A 27,615-nucleotide genomic window follows, 5' to 3' on the forward strand; every position below is an offset into this window, starting at 1 on the left:
TAAAGTTAATCTTTCAATACTGTTTCATGGGCCGTCACTGTAATGGGTGAGAAGAACCTCACCGACACTTGTCAAGATACCAGCAGAGCTCATACTGCATTCCCCTATTCTGTATTTTAAATATTAAATCATTTAAAACTTGCACTACATGCTAAACGGACGTTGTTTGTAGCATCAGAATGCTCCTAAGATTATGTTGCTGCTACAGGCCTCTGAGGAACTTGTGTGTTCTGCTTTATCAGAGGGGGGAAAAACTGCACAAAATGTTAACTGGACTGTGACCTTTAAGTATGAAAATAATAAATAAAGAACTGTTGCAACAAATTAAAACCACGCAAACACCTCCAAAGGTGATACAGATAACATTTTGCCCAATGTGACATTTTGAAATTACGGGTTTCATTTATTTGTTTTTTAAATCATGGGTTTTATTTGCTCCGTTATGTATCACTTTAATGCGTCCGTACACCCCAAACACGCAAACTACACACTCGGGCGATTTAAATTCGCCGTGGATTCCATGTCATAATATCGTTGGTAAAACTTTTGCAACCTTTCAGATTACGATGGTAATTCGCTGCGTTTTCCTGGCTGACGCCGCCTCAGACCTTCACGCCTCCTTCTGCTCCGTTATGGCAACAGGGGGAAAAAAGACAGGAGGAAAAAAAAAAAAAAAAGAAAAGATTTGACAACATGGCGCACTTTCCTTGAGAAAAGTTTCTCTTGAACGCCACACTGAGTTGCGTTTGTGGATTTTTAGTTTACGACACTTACGCTGCATCGTGGACTTTGTGGTTCTATTTCGAACACTTTTTGGATGCACGGAAAGTCATTAAAAAGGTCAACGAGGACTGTGATGGGATGAGAGCGGTAGTCCGTCGCACAAACCACCGCAGCCAGCCAGGATGGAGAAGCAAGCGACTCTAAAAGAAAAGGTAAATAAACTCAAAACAACCCGTGTGGAAGCTGCCGTGAAGGCTGACATATTTGTAGTTGTTGGTGTTTTATTGCCTCACAACAAGTTTTTAGCTCGCGTCCTGGACAGGAAATACCAAATGACCATTCCTGCGAAAACCTCGTAAAAGACAATTTATCGATTTTCCAGCCATGCAAACTGCACCGTTACTGCACAGCTCTGCTGGACAGATCTCAGCCAACATAAATGTGAATTTTAGTGTCAGTGGGAGATCAGACACATTACAGAACAGGCTGTAAACCTAACACGCACTTATTTACTGTGCACGAGCAGAGCTTGCCTGCAGGATCTTACCGTCAGTAGTGTTTATAACCAAATCATTTCAAGTCTAGACTAACTGTGTCTTTGGACAGGAACCTTGTGATTTAGGGTGTCCTGTGTATTTGCCAAGGCTCTCATTATCTCTCTCTCCACCCTTCCTGCACACATATCAGCCCCTCTTACACCCTAGCTGCACATCTATCCTTTATATAAAATCACTTTGATTAGTTCCTCGTATTCTAGGTCTGATAAGCAGTGAAAACCGTGTCTGCATGAAGGAAAACCCTGCATACTTTCATCACTGGAAGCACTAATCTAGAATAGATGCTTCCCCTGACATTTGTTAGTGAGAGTCTTTGAATGTCTGCCTGCCTGACAGAGCTGTCAGCAGAGGTGTGGGTGTCATCGCTCCATCCTGTTTGTGTATTTCAGAGAGCTGAGCTGCTTCTCAATTGGACATACTGCAGTACATTTAACAGCAAATGTAGCCCAAGATGCACGTCGTCTTTCTTTAGTACCTCTTCTCTTGCAGCGTAACAGGATTGTATTGTCTGTTCCAGGTAAAAGGGAAGTCGTTTATAAGTTTGCCATGAAAGAATGACCAATAATTAATGGTCAGCACAAAAAAAGAAAAACAAGAGAACGTTGAAAGGCCGAAATATACACAAGACGAAAGGGCACTGCATTGTAACTTGATGTTGTATTTACTTGATACCCGAATCCCGCATGTCTGCTCTTTCTACTCTCTCGGCCTCTGGAAGTAATTACCGAGCCTGCTGTATCCCAGAATGCAGTCTGAGGAGGAGGTGTGGTGAGAAAGAGGTAGCTATAATGGAAGCGTGCCCAAAAACATGCAACCAGAGATGAATTTCATGAGTCAGTAAGACTCGGCAAGCTGTCCTTACTAACTGGAAGTGGCACGCATCTCCTTAATCAGATGTTATGTGGTGAGGGCCTAAGTCAATATGATAATTGGTCCTGCATTTAAATGGTTGCAAAAGTGAAACTTGCAGAAGAAGAACGGCAACAAGGATAAACGCTGCTGACCTTCCCCCGAGGCAGATATTGTCTCCGAAATCTCTTTCAGGTCTAAATTTACTTACATTTCTGCTGTATTGGAATGCCAGCACACAGAAATCAAAGCATGAGAAATCTGTCTTCGCTAACAGTAGAAAGAATAGAGTAGGAAGCGTTCATTGTCTGTGCATAATTCTGCAAACAACAAAATGAAACAATTGCTGATATTCAGAGAATGTTATGTTAAGTGATATTTTGTGTGATTTGCCTTTAAGTTAACATGCGAGGCATCAAAACTGCTGACGGACGAGCTGATGGTGTATTTCAATGCAGAACTGGGCATGTCACAAACTGCCAAGTGAAGTTTTGCCTCGTTTCACGACAGAGTTGAATTGCTTGTTCCTGTTTTTCCATACAAAAGTATTCTTGTCTTTGAAAAAAAACAACAACTTTACAATTAAATTCTTCAAGCACATTCGAGTCAGTCGAGGGCAAAGGGAAGTCTCTGGTGCACGTGCTCAGTGTGCATCCTCCCGGGAGACACTCCTTGTGATTTTAAATGTTTGGCGGTTTACCAGGCGGAGATGAGTTTTAGAGCGTCGCGTGGGAGGTAATTCAGTGAGTGGCTTTAATGCAAGTGATGTTGATATGTATGGAAAAAAAGCATGAACTATAGCTGATGACAGAAAAGCTCATTTATGAATTACATCATAACTGCATATTCCCCTTATGATAAAGTCATTGTTCATAATATAAAATTCATAATATGAAATATATACATATATTTTCCTAATATAATATTGGATTTCCAGTGGACTTTTTAATGATGTGTCTCGTTTCACTGAGCTGTAACTCTTTTTCTATTGGAACAGAATGAAAATACGGCCGATTTACAGTATATGACTCACATTCTCATTGCTTTTACGTTGGACGTAAGTGAAGAAGTGGACACTAATGGGTCACAATGACTAAAGCACAAACTGACTGTATTTATCTCGTTCATGAATCAGGCTGCCACGAAGCCTCTGTCCACTCACGTAGGGCTACCGTTGCCCCTGCAGGAGAGGAAACATAGGTTTACCATGCATGCTTTTTCATGATGTTGTTTCAGAAACTGAAACTTCATGCCCCTCCAGCCGTATATTCTGGTGCCAATTGCCAGCACGGAGCATGGCATGAAGTGTGTATGTGTGTGTGTATATTCGTCAGTGGCATTCCTTGTGGTTAACTTTAGCCACACTGAATACAGCTCTCTCGCTTCACTCTGTCCATTTCTTTAGTTTTCAATCTCCGCCGCTCGGACCGTGAGCAGACCTATCCGGGGTGTTTGTGGAGACGGCGGCGCGTCCAGGTATGGCCTCACCAAAGCCGAGTTCATGGAGAAAGTGCAGCAAAGCAATGAGGCATGTCAGCGGGGCGACTTTCAATCGGCTGTTCATTTGTACGGTGACGCCTTGCAAGCGGATCCACAGAACTGCATCCTGTACAGCAACCGTTCAGCTGCTCTGCTCAAACTGGGACAGCACCAGGCGGCTCTGGAGGATGCTGAGAAAGCTTGTGAGCTTAATCCCAAATGGCCCAAGGTAAGAGTTCCTCAGCCGCTTCAACACTGGAACGACGTGATGAAAGGAAGAGTTTTTCAAGCCGTCATGGATGTTAATGGCCTTGAAAGTTAATCTCAAAACGTACATTCACATCTTTTCATCCTGAAGGCAGCTGCAATACAGTACAAGCAGATGGAATCAAATTCAACAACAAACTTAAACGTAAATTGTCTACAAGGCTTTTTCGTAAAATGTTTACATTTTTGTCAAGATATTAGAAAAGATAACCCTCTGACCAGGAATGGCTGCCCGAATCTTTGAATGAATTATTTATTGACATTTGTAAAGCAACAGAAAGAAGAAAAGTGAGTTTAAAAAAAAAAAAATCCAACCCATATCAAAATTTTACACTTAATCATACAAATTTCATGGTAATTTCATTTGAAAAGTAAAAAGTAAAATAAAACGTCTTTAGTTATAAGGAATAAATAAATATTGCAGCCCACCTGCAGTACCTTCACAGCCCACCAGTGGGCTGCAGCACACACTGCCTCCAAGTAGCACCGGTGAAGTACTAATGCAACATTCTTATTTATTTATTTTGTTATAGAAGGACATTTTTCATTCAAGCTGTATATCATTACTCTGTAGCTGTACTGTATTCATGAATATTCCTAATTTGTTCCCACTATTTTCCTTTTCACTCCTCGGTGTTCATGTTGTCGACGTAAAGTATGGTAAATATATTTGATGAGACAAACTAAAACAAGGTCTCGGTCTGTTAAGGTCTCTGATGTTACTGGTTCTCCCTCCCTCCCTCCTCTGGATGGTTCAAAGACAAATTTGAAAATGTGATCAGCACATTTGAGCTTTTCTCACTGCGTTTACACTGAGACAGCAAAGTTCACTCCAGTGAACTGGGGTGAATCCAGCTTTGTGATTCATCACCTGGTTGCCGTGGTGATGCTGGGGTGATACAGAGCAGATGTGACAGCGACGTTGTTGCTCTTCAGGAAAGCAGAGATTAGAAACCTGATTACCGAGGACGGAAAATTGGTTGTATCACCGCAGATGAGTCACAAGGACACTTAAGAAGTGAATGGCAGCCGTTACACTAATCCACAGATAGACGGGAGCACCTGTAACTCTGATAAACACAGCGAGATCCGATGTCTGGAAGTGCTTTTTTCAATGTGGAAAAAATGAGGTGATGACAACAACTTATCTAAAATTAGATGCCATTGTAATTAGATGCCAACGTGTAGGTTGCTCAGCATCTTTCCAGCTGCTCATCCAGTTTTCCTGGAACTTGCTGGTGGTCTTTTACCGGCCATGACATCACTGAGATGACTCCTCTGTTTGAGAGGAACGCATCGATTCAGCACTTCCAGGTAGAAAATCTGATAAGATACGACAGCCATATCGATGATAATTTACCACTACTCTGAGGTTTCTCCTAATTGTTGTGGGGACTTTGTATTCTACACGTAAGCAATGTCTGTACGCCTCTCTACATCTTCATTTTCACACCTAAAGTGTGCTGCACTTCTTCTCCTGAACATAGTCTCATGAAACATCCAAGCTGAACCGTGGAGTACATCTCATTCATTTGGGAGGTATTTCATAACCCTTTCAGGGTAGCAAGGCTGAACTATAATTGAAAATTGCTGCTAAAATCATTCTCCTTTCTCTCCTTTATATGCTATCCAAGTACAATGAAGTCTTTGTGGTCTGACTGGGGGATGGTTGGCTTAATCTAGGCAGTGTAGCTCTGCTTATTCTTGGATTTGCTGTCTGACAGCTCCGACTCTCATACTGCAGGTTTGAACAGACTCAGTATGGATGTATATGGCCAGACCCTTGTGTTTTTACATTGTAACATGAGGCAAAGGGATTATTAGGTCTGTGGTACTGTCAGTGAAACCTGTGAGTGGTATGTTTTAAATTAGGTCTCTTGACACACCACTAGGGGTCAGTCTCGTCAAACAGGCTTCGAGCTTCTCATTGGTACAGAACAACAACAAAAAAAAAGGCATTCAAGCAATTTGATGTCTTTTTCATTTTGTGTCATTTTTACCTTTGATTAAAGAGAACTAATTGTTCATTATGACCAGCTTTCATCTCTGGTTTAGAAATGTACATCCGTCAACACAACTACAACCATTCAGAGAGAATTATGGGATGTGGAATCCGATTGGTGACGGTCCAGGTGAAGGTCTGGGCCACAGCAATTCAGGTCTCTGGGTTTCTTCCCTCATATGTCAGCAGGATTACCTTAATCTCCCAATAAATCTGAGTTTGATCATTTCCTCTCAGTTTGTTCAGGTTCTGTGACTGAAACGTGATTTTTATCATAACTGCACTCAGAGTGTGCTGCTTTAAAGAATCTGGAAGGCGAGCTATGTACTCAAATGATATACTTGTACTTGAGTATTTCTATTTCATGCTACTTTGTACTTCGAATCTACTAAAGTTCAACGTGAAACACTGTACTTCCTATTGACAGCTTTGGGTGCTAGTTGGGTTGACAGCTTATGATATGAAAGCTTTCAAAATGCAACACTTGGTGAAACCAGTCTGTTCTAACCCCTTTGTCCTGTCTTACTTTCTATACACCCATCAGCTATAATATTATAACAACTGACAGGTGAAGTGAATCACATTGATTATCTCATGACATTGGCACCTGGCAATGTGTGTGTGTGTGTTTCTCTTTTAAGTTGATCCATTAGTGGCAGAAAAATGGGTGAGCGTAAAGATCTGAGCGACTTAAACAAGAGCTAAATTGTGATGGATAGACGGCTGGATCAGAGCATCCCCAGAACTGCGGGACTTGGTGGTGCATTCACGAAAACAACGTTGAATTCAAGTTGCAATTTACAGATGAGATCCTGGATCGGAATCAGGTGCTGATGCTGCCGTTATTCACGGATCCGATGTCTGAATGCTTACATTTAATGCATTTGTGAAGATGTTTTGCTCCTTCAGTGAGAGGTGCTCTTTGGATTATTACTCCCTCACGACCCTTAAACACAACAACAACGACAACAATGTTTATGATGATCAAGAAAAAGATTCTGTTGGCGGATTTGTATTGAAATGGGATCTGAACTGACAAATGTGGATCGGTGCATCTCTTGTTGAGTTTACCTCTGAAATCCCCCAGAATGAAGTCCATGGAGGTCACGCCTCACTTACAGGACTTCAAGGATCTGCTGCTGACGTCTTCTTGCCAGATATCACAGTACACCTGCAGAGCCCTCGTGGAGTCCATACTGGGTCAAATCGGTTCTGGCAGCAAAAGGGGGACCTAGATAGTAGTAGGCAGGTGGTTATAACGTTTTGGACGATATGTGTATATACTTACAAAAACCTGCCTGTAAATGGTTACATGTTTCGAATATCTCTGAAACCATACACAGATTTTTCCACCCTGAAGCTCTCACAAATTTAAAGAAATTGCTCTACTATTTCAGTCCAAAAACAGATTTATGTACTAGATCTTCCTTCTTTTTCCTCTCCTATAATTCATCTCATGACAAGTCTGATTTATCTGTCCCTGTATATAAAACTGTATATAAGATGTTGAAACTTGCTCTACCTTGCAAGCTGCTTGCACACAGAAGCTTCACTATAAAGAAGCATGTGCTGCCAGTGACTGTCTTTATACACCACCTCACTACCTCAGTGGCACTCAGAGCACTTTGCCTTATTCAACCATTCACACACACACTGATGGTGACCTACCCATCAGGAGCAGTTAGGGGTTCAATATTTTGCCGAAGGACATTTTGAAACGTTTGCCAGGGGGAGTGAGTATGCAGCTGAGTACCCTTCGGTCGCTGGAGGGTCTCTAACTCTGAACCGGGCCGCCTTTTCATGCTGGACTTTAACTTGCAGGTACTTTTACATTGCTGCTTTGGTACTTAAGAGGGGGAGCGGAATACTTCTTTCAGAGAGGTTTAGCATTGTACGGTCCATCTGCTGTAGCTGGATGTCGATGAAGGGACAGGGATTAAATCACAGGAATGCTTTGGCATTTAGATCCAGTGTGAGTACATAATATCATCAATCATACGTCCCTTCGACTGCACACTTTTGGATTGGCCCGTCAAACAGTGACAGGCATGGTTTTGCTGCCCCAAGCATCAGTGAGCAGCCCACCCTCCTGAAGCCTATAGGCAGCGTGCGAAGGAACCCCCCCTGTCCAATCTGTCAGCTTTCCCTGCTGTAAGTGCCAACAAACACATTCTGAAAGAAGAAAAGAAAATGTGTGGTTTAATGACCCGAGACAGCTTTAGGGCCTTTGTACCTCACCCGCGCACTGAATATAAAGAGCTTAAATGAGAACAAAATAGGGTGTCATTCCATAGAGAAGGGGCACATACTTATGTGTTTGCTGACATTTTGTCTCAATGAGCCGGCGCGGGCAAGGAACTGGGAGAAGCTTTGTGGTGTTTCTTTGCCTGATTCCTTTTTTAAGTGAAAAATACTCAATCAAAAATCATCGAACACTTTTCCTCCGCACTTTTCCATGGTTTAGATTTCATTTTCAGTCTTGTAATTCTATGCGTCAACCATCACAAACACAGGAGGTTCTTCTGGGCGTATGCGAGGACAGTGCTATTCCTCGATGGATCCCCTTCCTCATCTGCTCCTCCATCTGGACCCTCCCTCTCAACACTGCAGTTTCAGTGACATGTTAAACAAACAGCCATTTCTGCCTTCACTTCCGCTCTCCAGCTTGAGAGCTGACAGCAGAGATCCCAGGGAACCACAAGACAACACTGCACAAGACGGCAATGCAATGTCAGGGGAAGCATCTCTATCGTTTGCATATATTCGTATTATAGGCTATGATGATGCCCGTCAAGGGTATTCAGCCTCGTCGAGTGTTTTTAGGTTGTTGCTGACACCCACTCATAATGATAGTTAAAGCCATACAACGTCATTTCTCCAACGAGGATGTGTTTTCCCCAATGCATGCCATCATTTTCATTCGTACTTTTTCTTTCTCACGGACATAAAAATGTCCCTTTATATCCCAGCAGAGGGGCCTTGGCTTTAACTTAGACAATGAGTGTTTGCATTGGAAAGGTCATGGTGTGTGGAGCGCTGAAAGGGGACTTAATTACAGCAGCAGCATATTCAGCCGTTGTGTGAGGAGTGGATGCTGACACCCCGATGAGACTGAGAGCAGGTTTTTTTCCTCCAGCGTCGGGTGATGACACCGGCTCTTGCTGTTACTGTACAGAGGAGGAAGAACAGAATCGACTGTGTAATTTGAAGACCTCTTCTTTTGCCACTCTTTGTCACTCTGTGAATGAAAACCACTGGGGTGTAATGCTTCCCTGTTGTTATGACAGTCTGTTAAACCAGCTCTTATCTGATCTTGATGTGCCAAGAATAAGGACCATGGATTTTGATGTCATGTGGAGAGTGATTAGAGACCTTGTCCCTTTTTTCTCTTTCTTTCGTTGTTACCAAGTAATAAATCTATTTAATATACTGTTGACCTGGTTTTATTTCTTTTTATATGATGAATAGTATTGAAAACCCAAACATTTTGGGGTGATTTGAATTTACAATTATGCACGGAAAATATATTACCTTCAGTCTCCATCTTTTTTTTGTTTAAAGAAACAAGCATTTTCTTTACATTTGCCCTGAGGAGTGTTTGCTCCGGTACCACATGCTTCCTTTGTCACACGTGGAGCTGTCGGCCTAATGTCCTTGCCTCATGACAGTAACCGTCTCCAGGAGGATGTAGCACGTAGTCGTCCACTGCTCAGTGCCGGTGCTACTGCAGTGACCCGGTCACCTACCCTCATCTGGCTTCCCACCCACAGACATGGCCAATTGTATCCTTACAGGCACCCAACTAAGTCCAATCACAAGGAAAAAAACCTGTGTCCCCCATGTTGGGAGGCAGTGCGCAAGACCACTTCACCACCTGGTTACCCCAGTATTTCTGAAAGGAACCCTCAGGAAATCTGGTGACAAAATAGACATAGGAACAAAGTTCATACCCAGTCTAGTAGTTTTGAGTTTGGCTATCAGGTTCTGCCTATGGCTGTCATGAGTTCAAATCCTACATGTGGCTTTAGTGTAAAATGATGAACTCTGTTATGTTTTTGGTTTGTTTGTCCATTTAACTGTCATTAACGCGATATCCCAAGAAAAAATTGAGGGATTTTTTTTTTTTTTCAAATTTGGTGCAAACTTTCAGTGGAAATCAAGGATGAACTGGAAAGCTGTCGGTGGCCCAAGGACAAGATGATCACTGTGACAGGCACTTTGGGAGGATGACTACAAACACATTATTCTCAGTTTTCAGATTTAGAAAAAAATCAAGATTTCAGTTTTCTGTCAGCTTTTGGTTGGGTTAAGGCAACACAACTCCTTGGTTAGGTTTTAAATAACATTATGATTTGGGAGAAAAGAGAACCTTCACATTATTATCCGCTTATTGAAAAAGCTCTCTCCATCGTTTTCTGGAGAAAGACCTTCTGGCAGAAAGCCTTCGAGGCAGACTTCTCCCTTTGGATAAATAACAAGAAATGCTAACTTGTTTTGCATGAGCCGAGGGCCGTTTGCGGTCCAAAACTCACCTGCGGTGGTGAGCTTTGGGTTCTGACTGAATGAGACCGCTGACACAGGCGTTTCAGCTGTAGAGTAGCTGCCCTGGATTGGGCTCCTTTGTGATGCTGTGACTCATGAATGGATCAAAGTTAACGGTTATACAGTTCTTTGACTGCATACAGAATTCTTGTTGAGAGTATGCAGAATTATGACCTCCACCGTGTGTGTTTGCTTTTTAGCAGGATATCTCAAAAACGAATGAATCGATTTGAGTGGAAAGTAAGATCGAATACTTGGCAGTATATCTGTAACAGCAGTATTTCTACATGTTATAAGCAAAGTTTGACTCAAAGAAATGTTGAGACTCCTCAAAGGATCTTGATCCTGTTCTGGATTGGTGATGAGGAAGATCCATTTTTGGTTGCTGGGAAAAAAATGTGTGAACTGATTTTTGTATTTCTTTTTCCATATTTTGTATTCATGTAGCCTGTGTGAAAGCTATCTAGGTAAAGATAAAGATTCTCCTCATATGGGTTGTGGTACAGCTGATGTGTGTGTCATTCCTAAAGGCAACTTTTTTTTGTTTGAATCATCCTGAAAACACAAGATTGCAAATAACTGTCATTTGCAATTTATCTGTTCAAAGGAGGTTAGGATTCACCAGCGTCTGTGTGTTGCTTTCTTTGTCAGCAGGATTATGCAAAAACTCTTGGGCTGTTTCTGCATGAAGTTTGAACCTTTGTGGAAAAAGAAATCTGGTGTATTTCTAATACTTCCACACATATATGATGGTTTCACATGCAGATTTTCTGAAAATGTAGAGATTTTCCTTTGTGCATTCAATGGGCAGGAATTATGTGGATGTTGATGAAAGTTGACGTGTGTGGCTAAATGAGAAGGTATGTAAAAACTTTTGACTTGTAGTGATATATATACAGTATATATATATATATATATATACACACATGTATGTATGTATGTGTGTGTATATATAATATATACAGTTAACAAAGTGTGAAATAACTCAAAACATGTTTTATATTTTAGATTCTTCAAAATAGCCACACTTTGCTTTGATGACTGCTTTGCTCACTCTTGGTGTTCTGTCAGTGAGTTTCATGAGGTCATCACCTGAAATGGTTTTCCAACAGTCTTGAAGGAGGTCCCAGAGATGCTGAGCAATTTTTGGCCCTTTTGTCTTCAATATGCTGTCCATCTCATCCCAAACCATCTCCATTGGGTTTGGGTCAGGTGACTGTGGAGGCCAGGTCATCTGGCGCAGCACTCAATCACTCTCCTTCTTGGTGAAATGGCCCTTACACAGCCTGGAGGTGTGTGTGGGGTCATTGTCCTGTTGAAAAATAAATGATGCGATGGCATGTTGCTGCAGGATGCTGTGGTAGCCATGCTGGTTCAGTGTGCCTTCAATTTTGAATAAATCCCCAACAGTGTCAGCAGCAAAGCACCCCCCCCCCCCACCATCACACCTCGTCCACTGCTTCACAGTGGGAACCATGCATGTAGAGACCATCCATTCACCTTTTCTGTGTCACACAAAGACACGCTGGTCAGAACCAAAGTTCTCAAATTCGGACTCATCAACCCAAAGCACAGATTTCCACTGGGCTAATGTCCATTCCTTGTGTTTCTTGGCCCTAACAAATCTCTTCTGCTTGTTGCTTTTCCTGAGTAGTGGTTTCTCAACAGCTGTTCCACCAGAAAGGCCTGATATGTTGATGCAGAGACGTGTCTGCTACTAGAACTCTGTGTGGCATCTATCTGGACTCACTGAGGTGCTGTTAACTTGCAATTTCTGAGGCTGGTGACTCAGATGAACTTATCCTCAGCAGCAGAGGAGACTCTTGGTCTTCCTTTCCTGGGGTCCTCATGTGAGCCAGTTTTGTTGTAGCGCTTGATGGTTTTGTGACTGCACTTGGAGAGACGTTCAAAGTTTTTGCAATTTACCAGACTGACTGACCTTCAGTTCTTGAAGTAACGATGAACGGCTGTTTCTCTTAAATTAGCTGATTGGTTCTTGCTATAATATGAATTCTAACAGCTGTCTAATAGGGCTTTAGGCTGAAAGAGCATCTATCTATCTATCTATCTATCTATCTATCTATCTATCTATCTATCTATCTATCTATCTATCTATCTATCTATCTATCTATCTATCTATCTATCTATCTATCTATCTATCTATCTATCTATCTATCTATCTATCTATCTATCTATCTATCTATCTATCTATCTATCGTTATATATATGATATGGATATAGTATGTGTGTATATGTATATGTTCATACATGTATATATACACACAGTATATGTGTGTATATATATATATATATTTTTTTTTAATTATTTAATTTATTTTTTCAATATAAAGTTATTAAGCCTCCCTCGATGTCCCTCTCTGGGTTAGAATAAGGTCTTGCCGCCAGTCTCTCATCTCCCTCTGCTGCACCACTGTTTTCCACTGTAGCGCCGGAGCTCACCATGGAGAGAGCAGAGTCATGAACCACTAATAAGAGGGTTCCGTTTTGCTTCTACCCAGCCGAGGCTTGAACTAATGAACAAATCAAATGAATGGCATTTAATTATAGGCCAGAGAGAGCGGGACGGACAGAGGGTTGGCGCTAGCGGGCACAAACCTGAAATTATTTGTCTGGAAAATTGTGAAATGAGCGAGAGCAGTTAAATTCTGTCTTTTTCCTTTTTGGAGGCCTTGTGGCGAGGCAGCGCGGCACATATGCACAGGCCCTGATGGAGGGAAAGTGACCACACACAAGTCTGCTGTTTTGATTTCAGCAGCACTTCCTTGGCAGCTGTGTCATTAGACGCACATGAGATGAAACAAATCCTAAGTTGTGTGTTTGGTAAGCAGCGTTGTGCCTCCACCACAGAGATTTGAGCTTCTAATGAAAGGCTCTACTGGCTTTCTACATGGATTGATTAGTGTTTTGTTCTCTATATGATAGCATTCTCTAATATGCAGCATTTATCAGAGCTACTGCATGAACGTGACACCAAACCTTGTATCCCTTTTCAGTCTAATAACTGACTCAAAATTGAACACATACTGTTCAAATCAGCTCATATATTTGACATTTTCCCCAATGTCTCGCTTCTACATTACGTCTGATGAATTGTCGGTGGGTAATACCGCTCAGGCACAGCATGTAAATTATGTCAGAAATAGAGAATTTTATTCACAAATGCATTGCTATTTTCGACTGTTTATGTGTTCACAGTTGCTTCCTTTTTTTCGTACCATTTAGAGCGTCGTCTCTGCATCCCACTCACCCAGGTTGCTGTGTCGGTAGCCATGTGGTTTTCCTCTCTGGCACTGACAAAAGTGTCCTGTAAAGTAGAATATAATCTCCTTTGAAGAAATACACATTAGAGATGTTTTACACCCACTGTTGCCTTGCTGGATCATACGAAGCTCACAAGGTTTTCATTGTCAGATGATGTAATGTGCTGCTGTGTGTGTGTGTGCGTGTGTGTGCGTGTGTGTGCGCGCGCGTGTGTGAGATGACCTACCTCTCACCTCACATCTGACTGTTTCCAGACTGTCCCGGGGGCTTGGATGACTCAGAGCTGGGAGCTCATGTCACCCTGATAATCTATCAAGCTTATCAGCACCTACCGGGCAAACCACACATATACAGAAATCATCCTCACCCAAAATATGTTGCGTTCAAATTAAATGTGTGTGTGCACTTATTTTTAAACTGGCTAATGTGCCTGTGTGTAAGTTTTATTATTAGAGTGTTTGTTTTGTATGATTTTTTTTTTTTTTGGTCATACCATTTTGCAGATAAGCAATTCAGAAAATTAAATGCTTAGGTCTCTTTGTCCCAAAAGAAATGAAGCGTGTCAAAGCCTGGGTAAGCACCACAAAACAAGAAACTTTCAATCACGTTAAAGAATGCCTGCAACCTCAGAATGCTTTTCTCCTCCTGGATACATCAATTGATCACCAGCTTAATAGCTTTTTGCCCGCTATTACCTGGTAAGAAATGTCAAAAGACCCAGAGAAAGAAAGCTCATTGCCATGCTTGTGGCACAACAGCCAGGAGCTGATAGTGGATCAGCTGTACAATCCCGAGGAAATGAGGGAAACAATTGCACCCTGTTCTTAGCACTTAATTTCTTAGGTTACAGATGCAGGGGTTCATGTGTTCGTCAACCTCATATAGTGCTGGACTGTTCCTCGTGGGTACCTGGTGCAACTTAGGCCCAAGACCTGGATGTTTCCAGAATTAGCACAGGCTAGCTGGGGGGAAAAGCCTTTGGGGAAATAGTGTCGAGTGGAGAGCAACCTGCGAGAAGCCCATTAGTTTGCACTGCATAAGCGCTGCAAGATGAATTGCAGGGCTGGGAGTTTTTTTTTTAATGCGCTTCCTGATTCTGTTGTGCTCACCCCTGAACTTTAGTTGACTAGCACACTCTCATTTTTTTCCTTTTGTGTCAGAGCCAGAAGCTGTGCCAGATACGAACCAAGATGCCAAAAATAGAAGGGCTCGATCTGCTGATGCATATGTAGAATCATTAAGTCTTTCACATCTGTAAGGAGGTGCAAGGTTTGGTCTGATCTCATGCCGACTGCAGTGTTCCTCTCCTAACAGCACCTATTTATTCATGACGTAACCTCTTTCCCTGAATGAGTCATTTGCCCTGGTTCCTCACCAAGAAATAAACTGCCGGGGATAAAGGTGCCACTAATTTTGTTTCCTGGTGGCTGGTTAGGCTCTGTGGAAAGAAGTAGAGTTAAATGGCCCTCCTAAAAGCCCTGTAGGCGGTATATTTATGTCCTTAAGATACATTTGGATACCTTTTCCTAAACAGCATTATTTACATTAGCCCGAAACCACTTTTTGGCAAGGCTGGTAACAAGCCAGCAAGAGAAACAGGTTTGTCCCTGACTAGCTGAGTGATGAAGATGCAGCGGTCCAGTTTTTTCACGGGTGCTGCCCTTTCAGAATGAATCGGTGTTGCAGCACTGGAAAGCATCAGTGAAGCCAGATTTGGGCAATTCTGTGTTATGTCGAGTTCTGCCTCCCTGCTGAGAACTGCAGCACCTCGCTGGAGAGCAACAACTCGAGTGAAAGCTTTAAAATTTTGTGGCCAAGTACTGCTTACAAATGATACAATCTTCTTTCATTGGTTGATGAATGGTGGTAAACAATCTAAGCCCTGTAGATTATGAACATTTCAAGTCATTGCTTGATTAGATTCCGCTGCTGTTCCTTGAAAGATTGATCATTCAGTTACATTAATTTCCCTTGACTCATATATCAATATCAGTATTAGTGTTTAACAGGGCCAATACTACACACACAATAATAAATGATAATGATAATCTGTATTTAAGTACACTTCTCACAAATATTCCATTAAAGTAGAGCTGCTAAAGTATACATATATATATATATATATATATATATATATACATATATATATATATTTTTTTTTCATCAAAATTGCAATTAGACCTACTGGATTTTTGGAATAATAGGAAAGCTTAATATTTGTTAAAGGCTAACTGTGTGTCAAACATACCATTTTCAAAAGGAATATTTTGGATACTGCATCATCACATCATAATTTACAGGCTGAAGAAAACAAATCACCCAGAAATCATTTAATTTTTTTTTTCCCAAGTGACAATGTCAATAACGATGTAATGGAACATTCTCCCTAACACCACCAATTACATCACAAATTGCAATATATGTCAAAATAATCTAAATTAGACATATATTCCAAATCATTAACCCTAATTAAAAGGTGTACACGGTTTTGTGTAACAGAAAGAGTTTCAAATGAAGTCAAGGGTGCACAATAGTCTTCTAAACTGGTTGCCCCCTCGCATCCTGCATTTGTACCTTTTAGGAACCTACTGGTTCCTCTGTTCTAGACACTATGGTGACCTTTGTTACTCTTTAAGCATGTTTCTGTTCTTCAAAGTAAATACGGATAGCCTATAAAATTGTTCTTGTAAAAATGGGAAAATGAATGTAAGATGTCAAAGACAAACAAATAAAACCCTTCGATCTGCAGGTCAAAAACCACACTTATTTTTAAAATAATGCACCCACGCTGTATTTATGGCCAGTAGTCCAGTCAATAAGACCGATTGCTGCCTGTACAGTACAATGCTGCGATTGTTCCAGTGATAACTGCACAGTTAATACACAGTTATTACAGAACATGCCAGATGAGTGTTCATTATCTTGTGACAAATAGACACACTGACTACTTCTGTGACAAAATGGCCATTTGTTCATACACAAACCAGCACGCTACGGTTGTATAGAAGGTTTTTGTGTCTTGTTTACAGGTGCATTTCTGCCTTTTGCTTGGCATTTATCCTCCCAATAATTGATATGTTACTGTCACTAATGTACAATATACAATGCAGAGAACATTTTGACCGACGCCATGATTATGGTGAAAAACTTTCAGATAGCAGCGGTGAAAACAACAATCTTTTCACATGATCACAAAGAGAAACAAGCAAAAGTACTTTGCAAATTACAGAAGGCACCACTGTAAAATGTCAGCGCACATTAATAAGATGCATTTGTTCAATAAAATGTCACTTAAATCAGTCTTTGTTTAATTCAGAAGCAATCAATTGATGCATCAGTAAAAACGGTCCTGTTTGTCAATGTTGCTCATGTGGAACCAGAACATGAAATGCAATCAGGCTTGGTTTTAAATATGACCTAATTTTGTCTATTAAGTGTGCGCTGCATGGTCACAATTTCTCTGTAATTACTGACTTAACAGGCGTGTCGCATATGATTAATGATAGATGATTCCTTATAAATAATGGATGCTTGGAAGGCCGTCTGGAACAAATAACGCAATACGCACAATATTATGTTAGCTTGCCTCTGTCATAATCACAGATTTTGTCCTGAGATGGTAAGCAGGACTATTTAATATTCAAATCCCACCCAGCAAAAGATGAATCTTCTTTTTCTGTCTAAACATCTTGGTGTGTAATGGCCCTCCAGCTTAATTCATGTATTCTAAAGTGCTCCTTCTAGATCTCAGGGTTCGTTTTTTGGCAGCTAAATTACTCACTTGTGTCAGGTTATTACAATTAGCTGTTTGAGTGCCTCTGCTGGCGTGTCTATACCTAGATACTTCTTTCTAATTCTTTCTCTCCGTAATGAGTTTTACAGGGAAATGCACCAGCAGCAGCAGCAGCAGCAGCAGCAAAATAGAAATGCCTGAGGAGATCTATCAGCTGGAAAAACATGGGATGCAGTGTATTTATGTGTGAGAGGCTGACAAATGGCTGTGCGGCTGTGGGTACAACCTCTGTTTGTTGCGAGCTGCAGCAGACAGGCGTTGAAAATCACACGCTCATGGTCTCAAACAGAACTATTCTTCCTGTTTTCGAGCTGAGCAACAAAATAAGAACTTGCACCCTGAAAATATCAACCCGTTAGTTGAAATCCTGATCCTTAAAGATGCATCAAGGGTCCTCCAGGGGTTCGTCAGAGGTGAGGTTGATACAGGGGACAGCTGTGGATCCCCACTGTGAGAAAAGGTTGTCTGGTCTGGTGCAGACCTTTCAGAAGCTGCTAATTACAATACAGACCCAGACTGTAACCTTTCATTCAGTGATCGATTTAAAATACCAACAAAAAAGAGTTTTGTTTTTTTTTTAAAAGGAAGAGTTTACTTTTATTTACAAATGGCAGCATAAACAACAACTGAGCAGGAAGACTCGTTGACATCTGCTTCACTGTGGTGAACAGATTAACCGCCCACTTTGCTGTACAACTGGCACAATAGCCTAGATGTCCCATTTAGGAAAATATGGAGCAATTACTACATATACGGAGCACCAAGAGTGGTCCTATTTGTACTAAATATGATCGAAAAACAATGAATTGTTTAAAAAAGTTTTATTTACACTATTTTTTACATTATCCAGTGATTACGTTGTTATGATTTCAGACCCTGAGGTTGTACTTTCACAACATCAGAGCAGACCAGCCTCACACACCAACTGTTGGTGCTCGTCTGTGGCCTTCTAATGGGTGCTTGGACCCCGGGTTGGGAACCCTCTATGCTCAAAATAATATAAAACAGGCTGGTCCTCCCTCAGTCCGCAGTGTAGCGGACAGCTTGTCTCCTGTTCTGATTCAGAAATAGCAACATGTCTGGTGCCAGCTCCGATGGTAACGATGCCCCACAGTACTTTGCTAGCTCTTCTGATTAGCTTTTCCCAAGTTAAGAACATCCACCTCTTGTCATTGCACTGGCAGCGTTATGACTCCATCCTGCACAGCAGACCCTGCTGTCTCATCATATCCCCCGTAGTGCTAGCTGTCATCTCCCTCAGTAGCTAGCGCCGTCACAGCTTCATCATTATCATCAATGGCCACTTACACAGAGGCACTGATTTCCATTTCTATGAGAAACGCACTTTTTCAGTGCTTGTGCAGGTGAATGTAAATCTCTGATGTGCTTGTTAACACCCAAACTGTGAAACAAGAAATCTCGGTCCTGTTAATGAGGGCTGCCTTGATTTGTAGTTTTGAGATTCAATGAGCCGTTCAGATTTTGATGCCCCTTAACGCATCACAAGGGTCCTTAGTAATGTTACAATTGCCCCTTCATCTTCTCGATGCATATTCCATCCACAAAATTGTTTTCATTACAGGATGCAGGTGACCTCCAACTGCATGCCACAGCAACTGACCAAACACAACATGTGGGTGGGGGTGGGCTTAGTCTGTGGGAGGAGGGGCCTGTAGAGCACTGTCATTTCTTGATTTTAAATACACGCTTATGTTTTTAAATACACCATCTGAATGAAAATATATTGGCATGGTGGTGTAGTGGTCAGCACTGTCGCCTCACAGCAACAAGGTTCTGGGTTCGAGTCCTGGCTCCAGCAGGGGCTCCTTCCCACAGTCCAAAGACATCAAGAGGGGACGAGGCTGATTGATACTCTAAATTGACCGTAGGTGTGACTGTGAGTGTGAACGGTTGTCTGTCTGTATGCTTTAGCCCTGTGATGGACTGGCGACCTGTCCAGGGTGAACCCCGCCTCTCGCCCAGAGGCTGCTGGGCTAGACTCCAGCCCCCCCTGCAACCCTTAACAGGATAAGCGGAAGAAAATGGCAGGATTGATGGATGGAGTGATATGGCCTCTTTCATGTCGGTTAACCATCTAACATGGACAGGGATGCAAACAGTTTATCATTGATTTGGGAGACTATATTTGCTGGGTTACGCCTGCCAGCCCACGGTTTCATTTGCATACACATTCTTCTAACGGCTTTGTTAGTTTGCAGCTGGAGGTAAAATTGTATCCAGAAAGGCACAATTGCATTCATGTCATGACACCAACCACCTGGCATCTCCCACATTCATCTTCTGAAAACCCTCCTCAACCCATCCGCGAGCAAATATTTAGAAGTGTCGTTTGCTCTTTTCACTGTTCAAGTGTAGCCACTTACACTCTTGGCAGACCCACTCTTCTTGAGCCATTATGTGTGTCTTTTTCAAAGTCTGTAAGATCTTGATTAAGTTAATTTTCGTTAACACACTCACATGCAAAGTAAGTGTAGAAATGGAGCCGTAAACGTCTGTTTATGTTGCGAGAAACACTTTTACAGCAGCGCTTTTGCTTCCGGCAAATGACGCAGATTCATTTGTTCAAGTCAAAGAAACATTAACCCCTTCCTTAACTGACTGGGATGCACTTAGTTTCTTTAAACTGTCAGCCTCCTCCTCTCCCATACTGTTAGTGTCATGGTGATTATTAATAACGTCAGCTTTGTATTTTGAATATTTCATCTTAACTGGTATGCTGGAATTTATTTTGTCATCACTTTGTTTGATGACAAAGCCCGAGTCACTTAAAATGAAATGAGCACGCATGTGTGCAAAAATTGACATGAATTAGCATCGTAGCAATTAGTGATTCTGTTGATGTTAATGATCATGTCAAATACACAACCACCGCTTAGCCCTGGATGATAGCAATGAAAGGTTTTCCACACGGAATTGTCAGCACAGGAGTAATTGTTGGTAAATATTTTCCGGTTGGAGCAGGTGGTGATTCAGCTGTCAACAGTGAAATTACTGTTTGCAAAAGTCATGTTGCACTGATAATATTTTACTTCCAAAAGCATATTATGCCATTATTGCTGTCCGTGCCTCAATTGGCGAGGGAGCTACTTGCAGACAGAGCAGATCATCTGAGCTTTAAGTTCCTGCATTTTAACAGTCAGAGTTACTTTGCAACAATTTGATTTTGCTGCCATGTAAAAATAACCACCTTCTGTTTATTTGCAAGTGCTTTTATTGGCTAAGCGTCACATCACCAATGTGACAATTCATGTCACTACAATCTAACCTCAGAATGTTGAAGCCATCTTAGAATTCTCCCATAGAAACTGGAAAAGGGAAGATACAGTAGCTTTACAAAAATACTTGGCAGGTGATTGGATGAACCATCTGTCAGTCACGGGCTAAATTCAGCCACTCACATTATCAAGATATATTGTATGACTTACAGAAGTTAAAAGAGTAAAGACATCTTTTCCATGGGGAAAAGCCTTCAGCGGCTTACTTTGCTCTTTAAAAAAAAAAGAACTTCTTCCCAGTTCTGATAAAACATTTACACTACCCTCTTGGGGGATCGCAGTGGTAGATGACCTCATATTTTCAGAGCTTGAGTTTATAAAAAAGCATAATTGAAACCCATCTTGATGATGTGGGACCATGAAAGGGAGACAGCACCCTTTATCTGTCTTTTTAGGATCTAACACTCAAAACATCTCACAGTAAAAAGTTCTAATCAATGAAATGCTACTATCATTTTAATCCTCAAACCCACACGCACACACACCCACACTTCACCGAGATAGTCAGTCAGATCAGTGTAACGTCTCCGAGTTGATTGATATTGATTCCGGATATTCAAAGCTTGTTAGTTGTCTGTAACTCTCTTTGAGAACTGCAGGAATAAAAATGTGACATTCAGCTCAGAGAAGTTTTGCTTCCACAGTTTCTGTTTATTATTGATAAAAGCTACTTAATTAGCACCACTGAACTATGTAGGTTAAATGATGTAAGTTTGTGAAAGCTGTAAAAAAAAAAACGTTATTAAAGAAACATCATTTCCTGTTTCACGATTTGTAGCTGCACAAAACACAGATGTAATTGGAGCAGACATCGTTTTTGCTCGCGTCTTCTATTGAAGGAGAGATTCATAATTGGGATCAGTCACCTTGTCAGAGTTGTAACAGAGACGATGTTTCCGGTCGGGGCTCATAAAGCAGCTCTCAGGTGATGGTTGCTGGGTGGTCGTTACCCAGCCCACCATGTTGTTAGAGGATATCAGTGGAAGCTGTTGTTTCTAGCCATCTAATCAATAACTTTGATTGCGACTATGCAGCAGCTTAAGGGTTCTCCACAGCGCTTCTAATCAAATGTTGTCAGAAAACACAGCAGCGCAACGTTGTTCTCCATTCATTACTTGCAAACGCAATAGACCTTTTTACAGTTGTGATCCTATTTGCATTTTCTGCAGGCAGCACTCACTCACCTTTTGATGTGTAGATTTTCATTCCCTTGTGTGCGTTTCATGTTAATTAATTTTGTGTTTGTGGTCAAAAATTAATGTTCCATTCAGGTGTGCAACTGGGAGCCAAATTACCCCCCACCCACCCACCCACCCACACACACACACACACACACACACACACACACACACACACACACACACACACACACACACTCTACATCTGCACACACTAGAGTAGACGAACTGGCTAAAATGCGGTGGGTATCTTCCAAAAACCACATGAATGTCAGCTGGGTCTTAAGCTCATGTGCACACAGTTACTGCCACCAGAATATAAACTAAGACGCCGCACCAAACACAGCAGTACTAACAAGAAATAAATTTACCTTTTCCCTCAACAGGTTTTGCACTGCAGGTAAGCTCAAGGAAAACCAACAGCGCCTTAACGTTAACTAAACTTTAAACAACTAAACGAGATCTACAGTATTCATTCTTGATTACTCAAAATTGGCCGCTATCATTCAGTTCGCTCACAAATTGCTTTTTCTGATTTTTGTATCATCTCAGTGTATTTTATAACCTCTTCTTCTTAGTTGATGCTGACATACTCTTAATGCTATCGCTGCAGCTGTGTTAGCAGGGCTTTGTGCATCGGCAAAATTGATCATCCATCCATTTTCTCTGGCTTATTCCTGTTAAGGGTGGCGGGGGGGCTGGAGCCTATCCCAGCGGGGGAGAGGCAGGGTTCACCCTGGACAGGTCACCAGTCCATCACAGGACCAACACATAGAGACAGACAACCATTCACACTCACAGTCACACCTACGGTCAATTTAGAGTATCAATCAGCCTCGTCCCCTCTTGATGTCTTTGGACTGTGGGAGGAAGCTGGAGTACCAGAGAGAACCCACACAGGCACAGGGAGAACATGGAGACTCCACACAGAAAGATCCCATGCCCGAGCCGGGACTCGAACCCTGAACCTTCTTGCTGTGAGGCGACAGTGCTGACCACTGCACCACCGTGCAGCCAAAAGTGCTTATCCATTTCTTTTAAAATTTTGGTCCTGATTTTCATTTTTATCCCACCTCTGACACTGCATGGATGAATAAAATGGGCTGGTGGGTTGGATTTCTTCTAATTTCCTTTAGGTCTCATACACATCCCCCCCTTTTTTTTCTTTTTTAATAAAGCCTCGTGTGGATCAATTTAGCGAAACAAACACTCACTTAGTCTGCCATGTATCACAAAGACATCTGTTCAAAACCAGGTTACTTCCTCCTGCTCCTTGTCAAATATTATTTTGTTGCACTCTGTTAGTATGTGTTTTGCATGTATCCAAATTTTCATTTATCTTATTTTTGACTGGTTGTAATATATAAAAAAAAAGAGTCAAAATTTCAATTTTATCTCAACAATTTTTAAGCAGTGGAACAAAATATTATCTTTCCCAATCAAAACTGACTGGTGAAGTTTTATTACTGGACAATGAGCAGACATGAAAATGTCCCTTCATAGAACAGAATTAATGTCTAAATATGTTAAAGAATGAAGAATATTCATTCTGTCATCAGTGTTTATGTGCTGGATGTTCTCATGCACATGTTGGACACCTTCTTTTGTTGGTTTGTATTGGTTTGCCTCATAAAGCATTTCTGTACACCGGAGCTCAAACACACTTTGTCTGGTGGAGGAAGTGTGTCCCTTGAATGGAAGAGGATGTACCGTATCTGAACTCAGTCTCACCCCCGCTTATTGTGCTCTAGAAATATGAAAGAGATTCAACAATGAAAATGACCAAAAATACCGCAAGTGTCAATCAGATGAAACCAACAAACTTGTAATTTAGCCAAATTTGAGCGGAACGCAAACGGAGGGATTTGTGAGAAGTGTGAAACAACCAATGTGAAAATAAGGTCACAACCTTGTTACACACAGAACCCTGGGAAACTCTTATCTAACAATGAGCTGAGAAACAGGAAACTACTTGGGAAGTTTGTCAACAAAGCTCGGAAACGACCTCGGTCTCGTGTCAGGGTCACAGTTGTAGCCGTGGTAATCACAAAAGTTTTTTTCTTTGATTGGGCCGAATGACCTAAATATAGATTATTATAATAGCGTGCAATGTTAGACAAGTAAATAAAGTCTGCGTAGCTTAAAAACTAGCGGTAGTTGTTATTGAGTGAAGTCATAACAGAGCTGCTGCAGGGAGACACATTGTGCTGTCAGTGAATATATAATAATAATAATAATAATTCTATAGAATATCTCTTGTGATGTGTCCTAGCTTGCCATCAGTTATAATATCAAAATATACTGCTACTAAAATGCGGGGGGAAAAATGTTGTACCGTAAGAGGGAAAGTATTCTAAGGCAAATAAATAAAAACACATTCATATGCGCACATATTTAAATTCTTCCACGACACCAGCTGACATTTTCTGATTACAAAGCTAATATCCAGTGGGCACATTGAAAAATACAACTATTTATCCCATTTTATCATATTAAAATCTCAGGCTTTCCAAAATGTGTTTACAGACACGCGAGCACTGAGTATCATGATGAAATATAAATGTATCGAGCACCAGAATGCTTCTAATTACTTCCCCAGTTTTCACAGACTCATAAAACAAATAAATTACGCATTTACCCAAAGCGTTGGCATGTTTGTTTATGATACAGCCGCATTTCGATTTCATCTATGTACTTCATGTAATTGCATATTTGCATCCGCTGCACCACCGTAGCTTTCATTTCCCAGAGCAACACTAATGGCACGGCGCTCATTCATGCAATATAGGATTTTACCGTGTTTATACACTGTTATGGTATTGGAGAAACGTTCAGTTTTCATTTCAGGTAAACTAGGGCGCCAGATGTAAGGTAAAGGTCCTACATCACGGCCCTCACTCACATTAGCCCTGCTTCTGCATGAAAGTGAAGGTGCAAAGATGACTATTTTTTTAGTGGGGATTCCTGTTTCTGAATGAGTGCTTGTTAATGCATCGCTGTCAGCTGTTTGGCAACAACAGTACCAAGAAAACGTGAGTTGTGTCTCCTTTTCATTGTAAAGTGAAACCTTTTCCGTTGCATAACAGGAAATGTGAATAAGACAATGCATGTGTTTGTCAGATACTACAGGGGCTGTAACAAACACCAGATGAAGAGACATCTGAAGCAACTATTTCTTTTATTTTTTTCAAAAGGGGTTGGTGGAAACATTGCTGATGAAACTTCTAACATTTCACATTATGATGACAGGTGCGTTTCAATCTACCTGTACCTTTGAACAACAGAACCCACAGCCATATATTTCCTCTGATTTTGCATCCTGTGTGTAGCATTATGGTATATTTTGTTTTCCAAATACTCACAATGGTGTACTGAACTCACTGAGACCCCCCCCCCCCCCATTGCATTACTTTTTTGTCCTCCAGCGGTCACAAGACTTTTCCAAAGTCTCAAGCTCATCTTGTGGTATTATCCACCAACACCTCCGTGTCATGCTTGTTTATGCGTGTTCCCGGGAGCGCCGAACCGGAATTGTTTACAGTTTAGCTCAAATAGTTTATAATCTGACCTGCTTCGCTCTGCTTTGGGTTTCTAAAAACCTGCTTTTGTGGTCTGTGTTGAACCTAATCATAATTGAAGACAATGACTCTGAGATGTGTTGTACAATTTATTTTTATCTAATTCATTAGAAGTGCTGACCACTGCCACCTATCACCTCACAGCAAGAAGGTTCTGGGTTCAAGTCCCGGCTCCAGCACGGGGTCTTTCTGGGGGACGAGGCTGACTGATACTCTAAATTGACCGTAGGTGTGACTGTGAGTGTGAATGGTTGTCTGTCTCTGTATGTTGGCCCTGTGATGGAATGGTGACCTGTCCAGGGTGAACCCTGCCTCTCGCCCGTAGATGCTGGGATAGGCTCCAGCCCCCGTGACCCTTAATAGGAATAAGCAGAAGAAAATGGATGGATGGATGGATGGATAATTCATTAGCAGTTGGTTTGCTTTGACATTTTTGCTTTTAATCAACCTGACATAATTTCATCGAATCTTTTGGCAGAACAAGTGTTTAAACTGTTTGACACCACCGCGAGTGTCTGCAAACTGCCTCTACACACTGCGCTGCGCTGTTGATATTGTTTTCTCTTGACATTAATTCTATGCTAAATGGCGCTGCAGTGGTAGAACTGATCTGATGTCAGTGGGAGCTTCAATATACAACTTACACTGGTGTATTGTTTCATCCTCGTTATGTTGCTGAAGGTTTCTAGTTGTGCTGCTGGAATCCCACTTAAAGCCTCGGAGCAATGCTGAGCTTAAGCTCTACTGATGATACATCTAGAAGTAATGTAAAAGAAAAAGCCTCCCCTTTCATTTCACTGATATGTGCGCCACAAAGAACTCTGGAGCTGACAGAAGTGTTTTTATTAAGGGGGAAATATTCAAACTCCCCTCTGTTCTAAACAACAATGAAGCTGACTGTTGTGGAGAGACACCTGACATCTACAAATACGTTCTCAGTTTCCTAACGTCTTCAGAGACTCATATTTAATGAAATGTCGTTTTATGTTGGAGTGACTCTGAAGCTGTTTTGTTACATTTTTGATAGAAAGCTGATGTGGATGTAATTGAATGTAAAGGCTTTGCTTTGCTGCCAATAGTGTCAATAAGAGGGATAAGGCTTTGGTGGCTGCGCTTTCGTTCTGATGGTTGTTGATCTTTTTCCCTTGATGAATGCGAGTCATTGTTTGATTGAGCTGCTCCCTCTCATCTTTATCTCGGCAGCTCTGATATGGTCAATACCCTGAGCCATTTGGTGCCATTTCACAGAGATGGTTCCATTATGACAAGCTAAATGTAATCCATCTGTGGGTGTGTGTATGTGTGCCGATCAGTCTCTCTTTGACTGGGAATGTGGAGCACGCACATATGGAGGACACAGACTGAGCTTTACGTAGAATACAATTAATGCCCAGTGTTTTGGTTTGGCGTTCTTTGGGTTTTCATCTGTTCCCTTCAACAAAGAGATCTCTACTGTGAGTGACACTGCCCTGGACTCGGCTCCAGGGATCTTACTCTGCTCTGGGTCAGATGGAAATATTCCGGTGGATTGTCATGAAACACTCAGAGGATGGGAATGAGCAGCTCTGGGGATCCTTGGACTTAGCATCAGTCATGTTTCTATCAACATGTTTAATGCACATTTTCAAATATTGTAACCCAGATGGTTTTTGTCTTTCTTATGTAAAAAAAAGAGTACATGGTCATAATGGGAGATAGAACCCCCTTTTTTGAAAAAAGCCCTGATGTATGTTAGCTGTTTCCCCTGCCAGCATCTTCCTGGATATTCCTGAATTTGTCTTTGTTACCGCACAACATGGATAATGCTAGCTGGAATGAGAGAACAACTATAACTTCCTAAATTAAATTCGCCACAACCTTTCTCCATTTTTCGCTGGTAAATAGCCATGCGTAATGCGCTTTGCATTAGCCTAGTTTATTCACACCTAATTTGCATTTCCTTTTTTGCAACCTTTCCAAAGTTTCAAACTAGTTTGACAATTAAATGAAATAAGGCTCCCCTCAGGGTCAGTTGTAATTGTGTTTAGTGCTAATTAGCAAATACTAGCATTCTAACAAGCTAAGTTAAG

General features: G+C 41.4%; 1 protein-coding gene across 2 annotated transcripts in view; it reads left to right on the forward strand.

The window, feature by feature from the left end:
* The first annotated feature begins 562 nt into the window (after positions 1-562).
* LOC147260569 (tetratricopeptide repeat protein 28-like) overlaps positions 563-27,615 on the forward strand; it is a 188,422-nt gene continuing 161,369 nt past the window's right edge. The window contains exons 1-2 of one of the 2 annotated variants that reach the window (XM_086207194.1): positions 563-935; positions 3,535-3,837. In XM_086207194.1, the coding sequence (XP_086063320.1) occupies positions 906-935; positions 3,535-3,837 (333 nt within the window). In that variant the 5' untranslated portion in view covers positions 563-905. The remainder of the gene's footprint in view (positions 936-3,534; positions 3,838-27,615) is intronic. The other variant, XM_086207193.1, reaches the window with a different exon arrangement.

This window comes from Aulostomus chinensis, chromosome 6 (genome assembly GCF_037954235.1).
Source record: "Aulostomus chinensis isolate RoL2024-O1b breed Wild chromosome 6, RoL_Achi_v1.0, whole genome shotgun sequence".
Lineage (NCBI taxonomy): Eukaryota > Metazoa > Chordata > Actinopteri > Syngnathiformes > Aulostomidae > Aulostomus > Aulostomus chinensis.